Below are 12,916 nucleotides of genomic sequence, written 5' to 3' on the forward strand. Positions count from 1 at the left end.
ATGTCATTCGTTCTTTGCCTCTTCAATCCCTCGGTAATGTGTTCTCAGGAGAGAGGGCACCTTCAGCTCGAACTTATGGAAGAATTCTAACTCGGTAAAGTGAGCATCTGGGTTATTGCGCGAGAATAAGTCCCACTTCAAAACACACAATATTTCTACACTTTTGTGAATAATTACCTGTCAGGGTCTTTGGGGAAACGATGAAAGGCAAGATTTATACTGTCACACTGATAGTTTTTGCAGTGGATTGTCAAACATGTGTTCTTTCATTCCACTTCTTTCATTCTGTCTGGCATTTTTATAAATCGCAGCCAGGTCCGCGGTACTGAAGCGCCACCTAGTGGGCAGTGGCTGTTAGCAGAGTTTCGCATTGGCTTCTCTTTTTTTTTTATTTCAATTTTTTTTTTTTAATTCAAAATCTGAATACAACAAAATGGCATAAAGCAAATAATAATAATAATACAATTATTAAATTAAATAATAGTAGTTATTAATGGAAACTACAACAGATTTTTAATCGTTTCTGAATATAAATACAAATTTAAATTTAATAATTTGTGTATACATTTATTTTGCCAATAATATAATGTTATTATTCAGGTCAAATAAAACAACAATCATTGGTTATTATCCCATGCATTATATTTGCCTCTTTGCTGACAGGAGTTTACGGTCACAGGATGCTGACGTGATACTGATAGTGTCTCAAAAACACACGTATCAAAGCTTGTCTGCTCTTGCTACACACTCAAAAGTATGCACATTTTCTTCATAAACTCCTTCATAAACACACACTTTAATGCCATAGCTGTATAAATCAGCTTCTACTTCCTCTTCCGGAGTGAATATATTTGTTGAACTCTGCAAGTGGATCGTGTGTGGTTATCATGGGCATAAACTCCATTTCTCTACTGTCACACGCAACAGGTACGTATTAAAAATACTGCGTCATAGTTTCACGACAACAGCCGTTTGTGAAGCAGCTGGCTGGACCCTTGCAAGCAACGTATAAGAAATCAATCAATGGCTCTCTTTTCTTTAGTGTAGTTCTAACAGTATCGACATTTGCATGGGTACAGTGGAAAGACCTGTTTTTCTTCAGAGGTGACGCAAATGCTATGCGCCGTCCAGGGTAACTCCCGAGAATATTTGGCCAGGTAAACTAAAGTTTTACGCTTCAACACATACGTCAAGACATTTATCTTTATAATTATGTAATACATATATATACGAATATATAATAATTTCGATCACTCCATGAATATTAAGTTTGTTTTATTATCAATGTTAGACTTTGCAGACTGCGGGTGAAGCTACTGTAGCTGTTTGGCTAGACACTTTAGCAAGACTACTATGTGACAGATTAACGTTACTTTCATTATGGAGACTTGCGGATTTGTCAGTTTGTTGTAATTACTGAACTACATTCTCTGTTGAAATAGGTGGCCAAACTGTCGCGCAAAAGGCACCTAATACTTTTGGTCTAGGTAGCCTATGAAGAGATTAACGTTACTGTAAAGTTCATATTTGTAAATAAAAAACGAGTGCACTGCATGGTACTCAACATTCACAAATAAAATAGCAGCTGAGCAAAGCTACTACATTTGTAAATGTAAAATGTCTTATTCAGAAGAACGTGTGTATAGGAAGGAACTAACGTTGTAGATGTAATAGCCTAACTTACTTCCTGTAAGTAACCCTTTCATAGTAAGACTTTTATTTCCCCCTATTAAAAGTGTTCACTAAATTTAACTTATCACATTATACATTACATCTCATTATAATATACACTTTTCACTTTTCATATATGAATGAAACATTTGTGAGAATAAAATGTGCCATAATATGTGCCATTTAAAATATTTTTTCCCCACATGTTGATGCATTTGAACACATTACAATTTAAATCCATGCTAATGGAATGTCATGTAATGCAGGTATTTGTCATCTACATGGGAATGGGGGACATGAAGACACCAGATTTCGATGACCTATTGGCAGCATTTGACATTCCAGACATTGATGCCAAAGAAGCAATTCAGTCTGACACCGATGGTAGTCATAATGAACACGGTGGTGCTGTTGGAAAGGAGAGAAGTGGAAGTCCATGCCTAAGACCCCCAGACAGCCACGAGGGTCCTAACAATGACCCCTCCATGGTCAGTGTGATAGTAAAAAACAGTGTACATTCTGATGACAAAACTGAAGAGGATATAAGTGGAGACTTTCTTGGTGTAGATGCATCACACGAGTCTCCCCAGAAACGTCCCAGAGAAGATGACCTGATGCCTTCAGATTCATTCATCTATAATGGACTCAAAACAATCTCAGATGGGGCTACAGAACCCTCTCAATCACCAACTCTAACTCAGATGCAGACCAATGGACCACTTTGGTCTCTCTCTTCCTCTAGAGTAACTAATGATGACAACCAGGATGGCACTTCTCCTAAACACCCTGCTAGCACTTTCTCACCACCTCAGTCTTTACCCCTGACTGATCCCCCCTTCTTATCTTCACATTCAATTAGTTCAGATTCCCCCCCCAGAGTTGATTGTGAGGCATCACAACCATTAAATGGCACTTTGAGGGCAGGAGTACGCCGCCATTTATCTGAAGATGAAGAATCTGAACCAGACCTCGGTAGCCCTGCCCTTGTCATACAGGAGAGCCCGAATTCCCAGCTGTGCTCTGCTCCCAAGGTACCACGAATGCAGCGGTCCCCTTTAAGTGCGTTTCAGCTGCCCTCTCCCTCGTCCCCTTCCTTACCAGTAAGTAACACTCAAATTGAGGAGCCCTCTGTCCAGCCACCAAAACTTCTACAAAGCAGTGTCGACCCAATGTCAATGACCTCCAAAAATGATTTGCCAGCTGAAGAAAAAGACCTTGAGCACATAATCGAGGAGCGAGATTCTCCTGAGAGCCCTGAGCCAGATATCGCTCAACCTTATATATCTCTGCCCTCAAATCAGCTCGGAGTCAATGAGCCAGAAAAGAAGGAGAGAAGAGAAGAGGCCCCTCAAGATCAAGTTATTGACATGAGCGTAAGTGTGCAGGAGAAGAGCGGTCTTCACACACAAAAAGATGATGATGGAGCTGAGGAGACAGAAGAGAAATCTACGGAGCCTCGTTTGGTAGATTCAGCCTCTGAAGGTGTCACCAAGTCAAGCAAGGCCTCCGTCAAGCCTCTCAAAGTGAAAATCAAGACTGTGAAAACCTCTGCCGGTAACATCACACGTACGGTATCTAAAGTGGCTCCCAAAGGTCCTGGTGGCTCCAAAGTTCCAGCAGGGGCCCGTAAGTCAGTCCACAGGGTTCAGAGATCTGGCACTGCTCCTCAAGGACCACCTCAGGTGACAATGTTGCCTGTGTCCACCCTTCAGGATGCCAGCACAGCTATGTTATTTGCAGCCAGCAGGGCACAGAATCAACTGGCCACCACTCTCTCTGCCACTGCAGTCAACATTACTAGAACGTCTACCCTGCCATCCATCTCTTCATCCATGCCTGGGGCTAACATTCGCTCTCTGGCGACGAAAACGATGAATGGGAACCCTGGGACAGCCAAACCAGCCTCCATTGTGAACAGCCCAGGAGCTGTTATCTCACGCAGCCAGTCTAGCCTTGTCGAGGCCTTCAACAAAATCCTTAACAGTAAGAATCCACTGCCTAGTTATCAGCCGGACCTCTCCACCATGCCTCCCCCTGAATGGGGTCTTCGATTGCCATCAACGGGATACCGTTGCCTTGAGTGCGGGGATGCATTTGCCCTGGACCGCAGCTTGGCGAGGCACTATGATCGGCGCTCTATGAGGATTGAGGTGACCTGCAACCACTGCTCCAAACGCCTGGCCTTCTTCAATAAGTGCAGCCTGCTGCTCCACGCACGAGAGCACAAGGAGAAGGGACTGGTTATGCAGTGTTCACACCTCGTCATGAGTCCTGTCAGTGTGGAGCAGATGATTGGCCAGCCGGAGACCGTGCCTATAGGTTTGTGTCTTTATCAGTGTATTCATAGATGCACTTGGAAAAGAAAAGTACTTATGTCACCTTTCCTCAATTTTTTTTAATTACAACCAGTGGGAAAAAATGCTGGAACCACCATACTGAGAGATGTCCACCCAGATGTTTTACTTTATAACAAACAGATCACAGATATGAAGGAAAAAAGGTTCTGTTCATTAGCTTAACATTCTGACTTGAAACGTACCTCAAATAAATTACCTTTTTTATGGCATGTCTTTTATATTTCTATATATTCTTTTTCTGAATTATTTTAGGCATGGACTTATTTACAATATTCCCCATCAAGCTGCTTCCAACTTTCTCAAATAGTGGTTGACGTATCAGCTTTGCAAGATAGAGCCTTGTCATTGAACTTAGAGCCTTGTCATTGAACCTCGTCATTGAAAAAAAAAAAAAATCACTATAAATTATCAATTGGATTCACATCCAGATTGTTTGCTGGATTGACGACATGTCATTTGGTAAAGCTGCTCTAGAACATTACTTCAGGTTTAAACATTTAAAAAGAAGCAAAAATACACTAAAGCCAATAATTTCATTTTAGAAACAGTATGGCTCTTACTGTTTGTCTCACACAGTAAAAAAAAATTGTGGTCTTTAGCCTATACATAAAAAAGGATATCATTCAAAAGTTTGGGGTCAGACAGGTTTTTTTTTTTTTATCAGAATTTTTTCAATAAAAATCGACAGTAAAGACATTTATAATGTTGCAATAGATTTGATTTCATCAAAGATTCCTAAGTGTCATGGTTTCCACAAAAATATTAAGCAGGAACTGTTTTGAACATGAATAGTAAATGTTTCTTGTAAAATTCTAGTAAATTTCTGAAGGATCATGAGAGACTGAAGACTGGATTTTTTTGCAAAAATATTTTACATATATTACATCTATATATTTTACATATTTTACTTTTTTATCAAATAAATGCAGCCTTGTTAAGCCTAAGAGACTTTTAAAAGTGTATATATGATACCATCTTCAAACTTTCGAATGTTAGCATATATAAATGCTTTTATATTTTAGGAAATTAGTTCTTTGCAAAGGGATCATCGTATTTACGGGTTCTTTTAGGGGTATTGAACATTTTGAAAACCTGAATGATGTGATTTGCTTCTTAATTTTAGCTTAACATGTATCTGCACAAAATATTATATTTTATAGAATATTACAGAAGTAAAAATAGATGTATCAGTAGCCATTGTGCATACAGGGATCAGGGAGCAGCGTAGAAATCAACCAATCACTGTCTGTCCACTGCAAAACAAAGGACTTAAACCTTTAAAGGGATACTCCACCCAAAAATGAAAATTCTGTCATCAATCATTAACCCTCAAGTTGTTGCAAACCTGTATGAGTTTGTTTCTTCTGCTGAACAGTACATAAAGGAAGATATTTTGAAGAATGATTGGAACCAAACAGTTGTTTGGCACCATTGACTTCCATAATAGAAAAAAAAAATACTATGGAAGTCAATGGTGCCAAAGTTCCAAAAGTTCTTCAAAATATCTTCCTTTGTGTTCAGCGGGAGAAAGAAACTCATACAGGGTTTGCAACAACTTGAGGGTGAGTAAATGATGACAGAATTTCCATTTTTGGGTGAAGTATCCCTTTAAGTGGAATAATTCAGCTGGGGCTTGTTCTCTCTGTTCCCATTTTCAAAGGACAGTCTCTGGACTCGGCGCATTGCTGGTTTATCCTTTAGGGAGATGAACAGTAAATGACATTAGCTTAACAATGCTGTAGATAATTGACCAATAATCTAGAATAATACATTAACCCATGTCCATTTCAGAATGATTTAGCTGATGTGTAGTTACTGTACTCTGTCTCTACAGGTATACTCTCTCCTGCTCTGCCTACCCTTAAACCGAGTGGTGGCCAACTGTCACAACCTTCTGATAACAGGTAACCACGCACTGTCGGATCATGTTTTAGTTTTTATACTTGAATTAAAATGAAATGAATTGAGATTTCTCATTCAAATGAAATGGTGTTTGAGAGATTAAGATGCTGTTTGGTATTTTTAATGTGTTCAGCTGTCCAGAGTGTTGGAGTTCATTCAAAGGCAAGGCAGAAATTGCAGCACACTTTCAAGAGGTGGATCCTGGGGTCACTGACATGGTGAGTGAGTGCATTTGTGTGTATCATGACTCGATTTGCATTTGCCCCTTTAAACACACACACACACACACACAAAAATGTAATAATATATTTGATTAAAAAAATGTACAAAATGATTACATTTTGATTTCTCTCTAGTGTTGTATGCAGTGTTCTCCTCCAATGCCACTATGGAACTCATGCAGTGCTGCAACTCACCGCCGGTTACATCAGCAGCTCCCTCCACTGGTTTGCCCTGAATGTGGTGTCGTCTGTCAGCAACATGAACTCAACACCCACCTGAATCAAACCTGCCTGCACTACTCACGTCGCCTGGGATATAGGTATCCGCATACATGGTAGTAGTATATACTAGTAAATCGCTTGTTTTATCCATTGGTTTATAAAGGAGCTGTTTCCTCTTATCTGCAGATGTGCCTGTTGTCATTTGGTGTTTGGAGGAGTGAACAGTCTGAACGCTGTAAAGACTCACATGCAGTCGGCTCACTGTGAGGTCTTCTATAAATGCCCCTCCTGCCCCATGGCTTTCAAGTCTTCCTCTGGTGCTGAAACCCACTGTACCTCCCAGCATCCTGAACTCCCTGAGACGGCAAGACAGTCCAAGTAAGTGTAAACGTGTGTGCCAGTATTGGGGAAACCACATTGCAACTGCAGCCACACCACAAGCTAGTCACTTAAAGTAGTTATTATCTACACTATGAAGTTATTTAAGGGGACAATATTTTTATATTATCTCTAAATATGGAAGCATTTAACTAAATATTTGACTTCAAAAAAGAAGTTGCTAGGATTTAAACTGATGTACTGGAAACTTAGGTTAAGTAGTTAGTTACTCCCCAGCACTAGCTTGTATGTCCTCGATTCTATCTTTAAAGTCGGCATGAAATGGGAGTTGAGATTAGTCTTTTCGTCTCTTTGTGACATCCGATTGAATAGGCTTTTGAAATGACTAAAAAATGTTGGACAGGACTGGATTTCGTCCTCGGGAATTGATTGGATCGTAGAAAGTTGGGAGTTGCTAACTAAATGGAAGCTGATCTGAATGTAATTTAGCAGTCAGTTGTGGAGGATATTTGGTCCCACCCTTCGCCTAGACATAATAAACACTGTAAGATTCTTAAAAAAAAAAATGAATTGTCAATTTTCATTTAATGGTGACTTTTATGCATGTTTGCATAACTGAGGCGCTAATAACCTTTATTTTTTTTGTGACAGGGAGATCTATAAATGCGTGTTGTGTCGGACTGTTTTTACCCAGAAGGCATTGCTCAGTGTCCATTTTGACACTCACTTAGCTAAGCAGAAGATGCACGTCTTTAAATGCCCTGACTGTAACAAGCTCTTCACGCAGAGAAGTTCTCTCCTTGAGCATGTTAAGGTTGGTTTCGTTCAGATGAGACAAAAACTAGCTCCATTCATTGATTAAAAATTATAAATGTTTGACCATAATGTGTCTCTAGGATTCTCATAAGGACATTTATGACACATCGGCACTGAACAACTTGGTAAAGATGGATAGCTCAGATGGGGAGGAGTGGGGGCGGGATGAAGAGAGAGGAAGAGTGTCAAGAGAAGATGGGAACGCTGCTCCACATATCCAGAGCTGGAGCTGCTCACAGTGCCAGAAGCGTTACAAAGAGAAAGAGAGCTACATCACCCATATGTCTGAGCAGCATGGCAAGGTCAGGACGCCATCACGGATGCATATGCAGAAGTTCAGATTACATACATTGTCAAAAATGTAAAAAAAAAAAAATAAATAAATAAATAAATATATATATATATATATATACGGCTGTGCAAAGATTAATTGCAATTAATCGCATCCAAAATAAAAGTTTGTGTTTACATATTACATATATTATGTGTGTGTGCTGTGTATAATTTTTTTGTACACACACATGCATGTATGTATATAAGAAAATGTGTTATTCATATATAAAATATTTTATATTTATATATAATATAGATTATGTATTTATATATATTCAGTAATTACGTGCAAATAATTCTTAAATATATATACATGCATGCATATGTATTTATATATACAAAATAATTATTCACAGCACACATATATTATGTAAACAAAATTTTTTATTTTGGATGAGATTAATCGCAATTAATCTTTGCACAGCCCAAATATATTTTTATGTCCATGTTTTATACACTACCATTCAAAGGTTTGAATCTACAATTTTTCTTTTGGAAAGAAATGAATATTTTTATTCATTAAAGATGCATTAAATTGATCAAGTGACAGTAATGACATTTTATAATGTTACAAAAGTACTTTTGCTGTTTCTATTTCTTTTGAATTATTCCACTTATACTTTCTATTCATCAAAGAATCCTGAAAAAAAAGAATCACTGTTGTTAATATATATATATATATATATATATATATATATATATATATATGAAGAGTTCAGATGCAAAAGCCTCTAAGTGCCATTTGAAATTTTCTTCTAGAATGATCATTTTAATCAAGCTTGTATATTTAAGTTCAGTGATTTCACTTATATGACAATGATGATTACCTATTAATTGTTATTTAAGTGAAATTACTGAACTTAAATATACAAGTTTGATAAAAATCATCATTAAAGAAGAAAATTTCAAATGGCATTTAGAGGCTTTTTCATCTGAACTCTTCATATATATATATATATATATATATATATATATATATAAATCCATTATGACGATAATACATTTTTTTTTCTTGATCATCAAATCAGCAAATGATTTCTGAAGGATCATGTTACACTGAAGACTATATCAGTGTCTTAAGATGCTGAAAATTCAGCTTTTTAATCAAAGGAAATTACATTAAATATATTTTAAATATAGAAAGTAATATTATATTATATATTGATGAAATAATATAACATATTTAAGTTCGCAGAATTTACAACATTACAATAAAAAACATTTTCAAGCTATAAAAACACATTTTGAAAATTTGAATGTTTTCTGATTTGTCCTGAACCAAATGAATGTATTAATGGTGTATAAAAACACATTGACATTTTTGTTTGAAGGAGCTGAAGAAGTTTCCATGCACTCTTTGTGAAGGCTCCTTCTCGTCATCTTCGAGTTTAAGACGCCACATTCGTGTCAAACACAAAGGAATCAAAAGAGCTTTTTATTGCCAGTGAGTATAGGACATATGTACTATAGCCCCATTAAGTATTTAGACACTTAAAATGTATGAATGTCTTGGAATCGCATGTAAAACATTACAAACTATTTGCAATCAAATAATGTTAGACCTTTTCTTACAACTACCATCATTTTTAAGTTTGGCTTAGTTCAGCAGGGTTCAGTTTCAGCAGTGTTTCTCTCTTATTTATCATAGTTTTGTCCTTTTATCCAAGCATAAATAAAAGGGAAGTTTAACACTAATTTTTTTTAGGTCATTTAGAAGTTATTTACTGTTGTCTCTTGTTGTGAAGACTTTGTACAGGTGGGAAGAGGAGTTTCAGCAGTAAGCTAATTCTTGAGAAACATATTGAGGCTCAGCATGGTGGAGACAGAAGAGCAGCCAAACAAAGTCAGGTAAGAGCTCAAATACACTGTCAGATGGGCGTAATATGTCCAACACCATGACAACCTAACAGTGACTTTGTTTGCTTAGGGTCACTGTAACATTTGCTCTCTAGTAGGTGTTTCTACTGCTAGATGCCGTAAAGTTATTGGTAAAAATTTGATTATAACTGAGATATTTGAACACCTCATTGTGTCGGTGTTCATTTGCATAACGATTTTTTTTTTAACTTTTCACAAATGCATCGAGTCTTTGAACACACTGTACCAACACTTAAATGAATAGTTCACTTAAAAAAAAAAAAAAATGTCATCCTTTACTCACCCTCAAGTTGTTTCAAACCTGTATGAATTTCTTCTGCTGAACACAAAAGAAGATATTTCAAATAATGTCAGTAACCAGACAGTTGATGGACCCTATTGACTTCCATAGTGTTTTCTTCCTACTATGGAAGTCAGTGGGGTCCATCAACTGTCTGGTTACAGTTGAAGAAATAAATTCATACAGGTTTGAAAGAATTTGCATTTTTAAATGAACTATTCCTTTAAGGCTCGTTCACACCAAGGATGATAACTATAAGGATGTAGTTTTAAAAATAATTAAAAACTTTAAAGGGAAGTCCAAACCACAACTGTGTTGATAACGGTTCAGTGAAATGATATCATTGGAATCACTTTCAGAATAATTTTTTCCAGTTTATGAACAAACAAAAAAAAGACAGCCAATTAGAAACCATCCTGCTTTAAAGAGCTTGAGCATTTATAGTGGTATATGACATAACTGCTGTGCAAGCTTAAAATAAACAGAACATTATGGCGCATCGGTGTGGACGCTAATATTGTTCTCATTATAGTTATCGTTCTTGATGTGAACGAGCTGTAAGGCTCATTGAAAGTGAAATGACTTCCTGTGGTTTCGTCAGTGCAAGTCACTTACAGTGTTTTCATCTCGCAGGCAGTTCCTCAAATCACAGATGCAGCTGACAGCTCTTCGGAGCACGATGGTGGTACTTTGGGTGGGGCCTCAGTTGAGGCAGAAAGCCAATTGGCTGAGAGCAGCCTGACAAGACAGAGCAAAAGAGCTAAAGAGGAGCAGGAAGCCACGGGATTTCGCTGCATGCCGTGTGGTTTTACCTCAGAGGAGAGGGAGGAATTTCTCCAGCATATTGTCTGTCACCGTGACGGGACGAGCACCTGTCAGTGTCAGCAGTGCGGGGCGTGTTTCGCTTCCGCCTCCTCCCTCAGCAGGCATCTCTTCATCAGCCATCGCGTGCGGGATTCCCCCTCCGATCACACCGAGGCGTCTCCGGTCACTGGTTTAACTTCTGGACATGTGACCTCTGACTCTGCAGTTGCAGCAGGGTCCCCGGGGTCACCATCGAGTGTAGGGGGGACACAGGTAGAGGATGGGGAAGGTAAGCACACCTGTAAGGTGTGTCGACGTAACTTTAACAAACCCGCTGATCTTAATACACACTTCAGAACTCACGGCATGGCCTTCATCACCGCATACAAAACCGACAAACCAGCGTAGAGAGACAGGAAAAAATTAACACGAGGATAAAAATCATGAAACCTGGCAAGAACATGTCCGTGTCATTTGCCACTCCAAAATAAAAAAAAACGTAAAATAAGAAATTATATTCTACTTGAAGAAAAAGAAGCCCAATTTTAGGACTATTTTTAATTTTTGAGGTTTTTTTTACATCATTTTTTTTTTTTTTACTTTTTTGATTTAAGTATATATATTTACTTTTTTATTTTTAATTAAGTAAAATTAAAATATATATATATAATTTTTTTATTTATTTATATAATATAATTTATAGCCCTTTATTTATGCTCATTTAAATAAAAAAATACAGCATCACAGTAACAAATAACACACAATAACAAATTATTGATAATTGAAATCTCAGAAGTAAAATGTCCAAATGTACGCTTTGACAAAAAAAGAGAAGTACTAAATTGTTATAAAAACTTATATTTAATTCAAGTAGATTTACAATTCTTTATGAAACATATAATTTCTCATGTATGTATTTTTTCTTCGATTTTGATCTGGGTGAAATGTGAGCAGTGTGTTTTTGTGAGAATCAGCAGAAAGTGAGTGGTATGTATTAGTGGGCAATATAATAGAGCGTCCTCTCTGCAGATTATTAACATTTAGGTTTGTCGCATTCTTTGAACAAACTAGAAAAATACACTGCGTTGGGGGCAAATCATGTTTGTAATAACATTTAGTTACTCTTTGTCAAATCAAAGTCGAGGGGAGCATGTTGTCGAACAAGTAATGCTGTAGAGGAGTGCTTTAGGTTCGATCAACCTATAAAGTGATCATAACAAGCTCTTAATTGATCTGAGAGGTTTGGGGAAAGGGGAAAGACACTGAGCGTCATGTCTTTGAGTTCTCAACATATTCAGAGGGTCATGTTTACCAATCCTGCTATATTTCTGTGCCTACTGATTCCATTGTGCAAACAAAAAAAAACCCGGTCCGTTTCTCTAATGCAAAATGCAGCTTACTTTAAATAAAATACTGTAATTAATAACGGTTTAGCATAGCCAAATGATCCAGAATCAGGTGACTCCTTTGTGCTTGAATCATTATTTTTATGATTAATGTCTGTATTTCTTCTATTTGTGTTTCCATAGATTCAAATCAGGAAACTTGCTGAATAGTTGCTGATCTTTAGAATGAGAACGAAATAAGTGCCTTCTTCATTTAGTCTTAAGATTCTTTAAGACCAGATTATACTTAAAGGCCAGATTATACTTAAAGGCCTCAGATGATTGTTTCCTCACTGGGAGGAATTTGTTGTGTGTGTGTGTGTGTGTGATGGAGTTAAAAATGTATATTTTTTATGTTTGTGCTGGACTTATGTTTTATTGGTGCCTTACACATTGTCTTCTGGTTTTCTTTGTAAAGATAATTAATAGAGCTTTGTTGTAATGTAACCTCTTGCATTATACCTTTTTGGTTGTTTCATATAGATTTTGTTGAGATAAATAAAAAAAACAATAATGGCTAAATCATTTCTCGATATCCTGTTATACTGTCTATAAACAACTGATAAAACTATAAATCACCTCACTTGGAAGCTACTTCTTGAAATACTGATATACATTGTAGCCCAGATTCCAGAGAAAATCTGTGGATTATCATCTGAAATATTCAAAAGGATTTATTGAAATGTACTTGTTTTTCAGTGACCTAAA

General features: G+C 37.1%; 1 protein-coding gene across 3 annotated transcripts; it reads left to right on the forward strand.

Annotated features, from left to right (window-relative positions):
- Window positions 1–719: 719 nt before the first annotated feature.
- Window positions 720–12,735, forward strand: znf687a (zinc finger protein 687a). 3 transcript variants are annotated; one of them, XM_039679625.2, is made up of 12 exons: window positions 721–927; window positions 1,043–1,157; window positions 1,938–3,990; window positions 5,863–5,932; window positions 6,064–6,148; window positions 6,287–6,471; window positions 6,560–6,751; window positions 7,364–7,526; window positions 7,609–7,830; window positions 9,193–9,305; window positions 9,607–9,709; window positions 10,653–12,735. In XM_039679625.2, exons 3-12 carry the CDS (start codon window positions 1,953–1,955, stop codon window positions 11,229–11,231), a joined length of 3,750 nt encoding a protein of 1,249 aa, XP_039535559.2. In that variant the 5' UTR covers window positions 721–927; window positions 1,043–1,157; window positions 1,938–1,952; the 3' UTR covers window positions 11,232–12,735. The 3 variants fall into 3 exon arrangements, with proteins under 3 accessions (XP_039535561.2, XP_039535559.2, XP_039535560.2); XM_039679626.2 differs by having other exon boundaries at window positions 1,048–1,157; XM_039679627.2 differs by lacking the exon at window positions 1,043–1,157 and having other exon boundaries at window positions 720–927.
- Window positions 12,736–12,916: the final 181 nt, after the last annotated feature.

The sequence above is a fragment of the Pimephales promelas genome, chromosome 12, assembly GCF_988280905.1.
Source record: "Pimephales promelas chromosome 12, fPimPro1.hap1.1, whole genome shotgun sequence".
Lineage (NCBI taxonomy): Eukaryota > Metazoa > Chordata > Actinopteri > Cypriniformes > Leuciscidae > Pimephales > Pimephales promelas.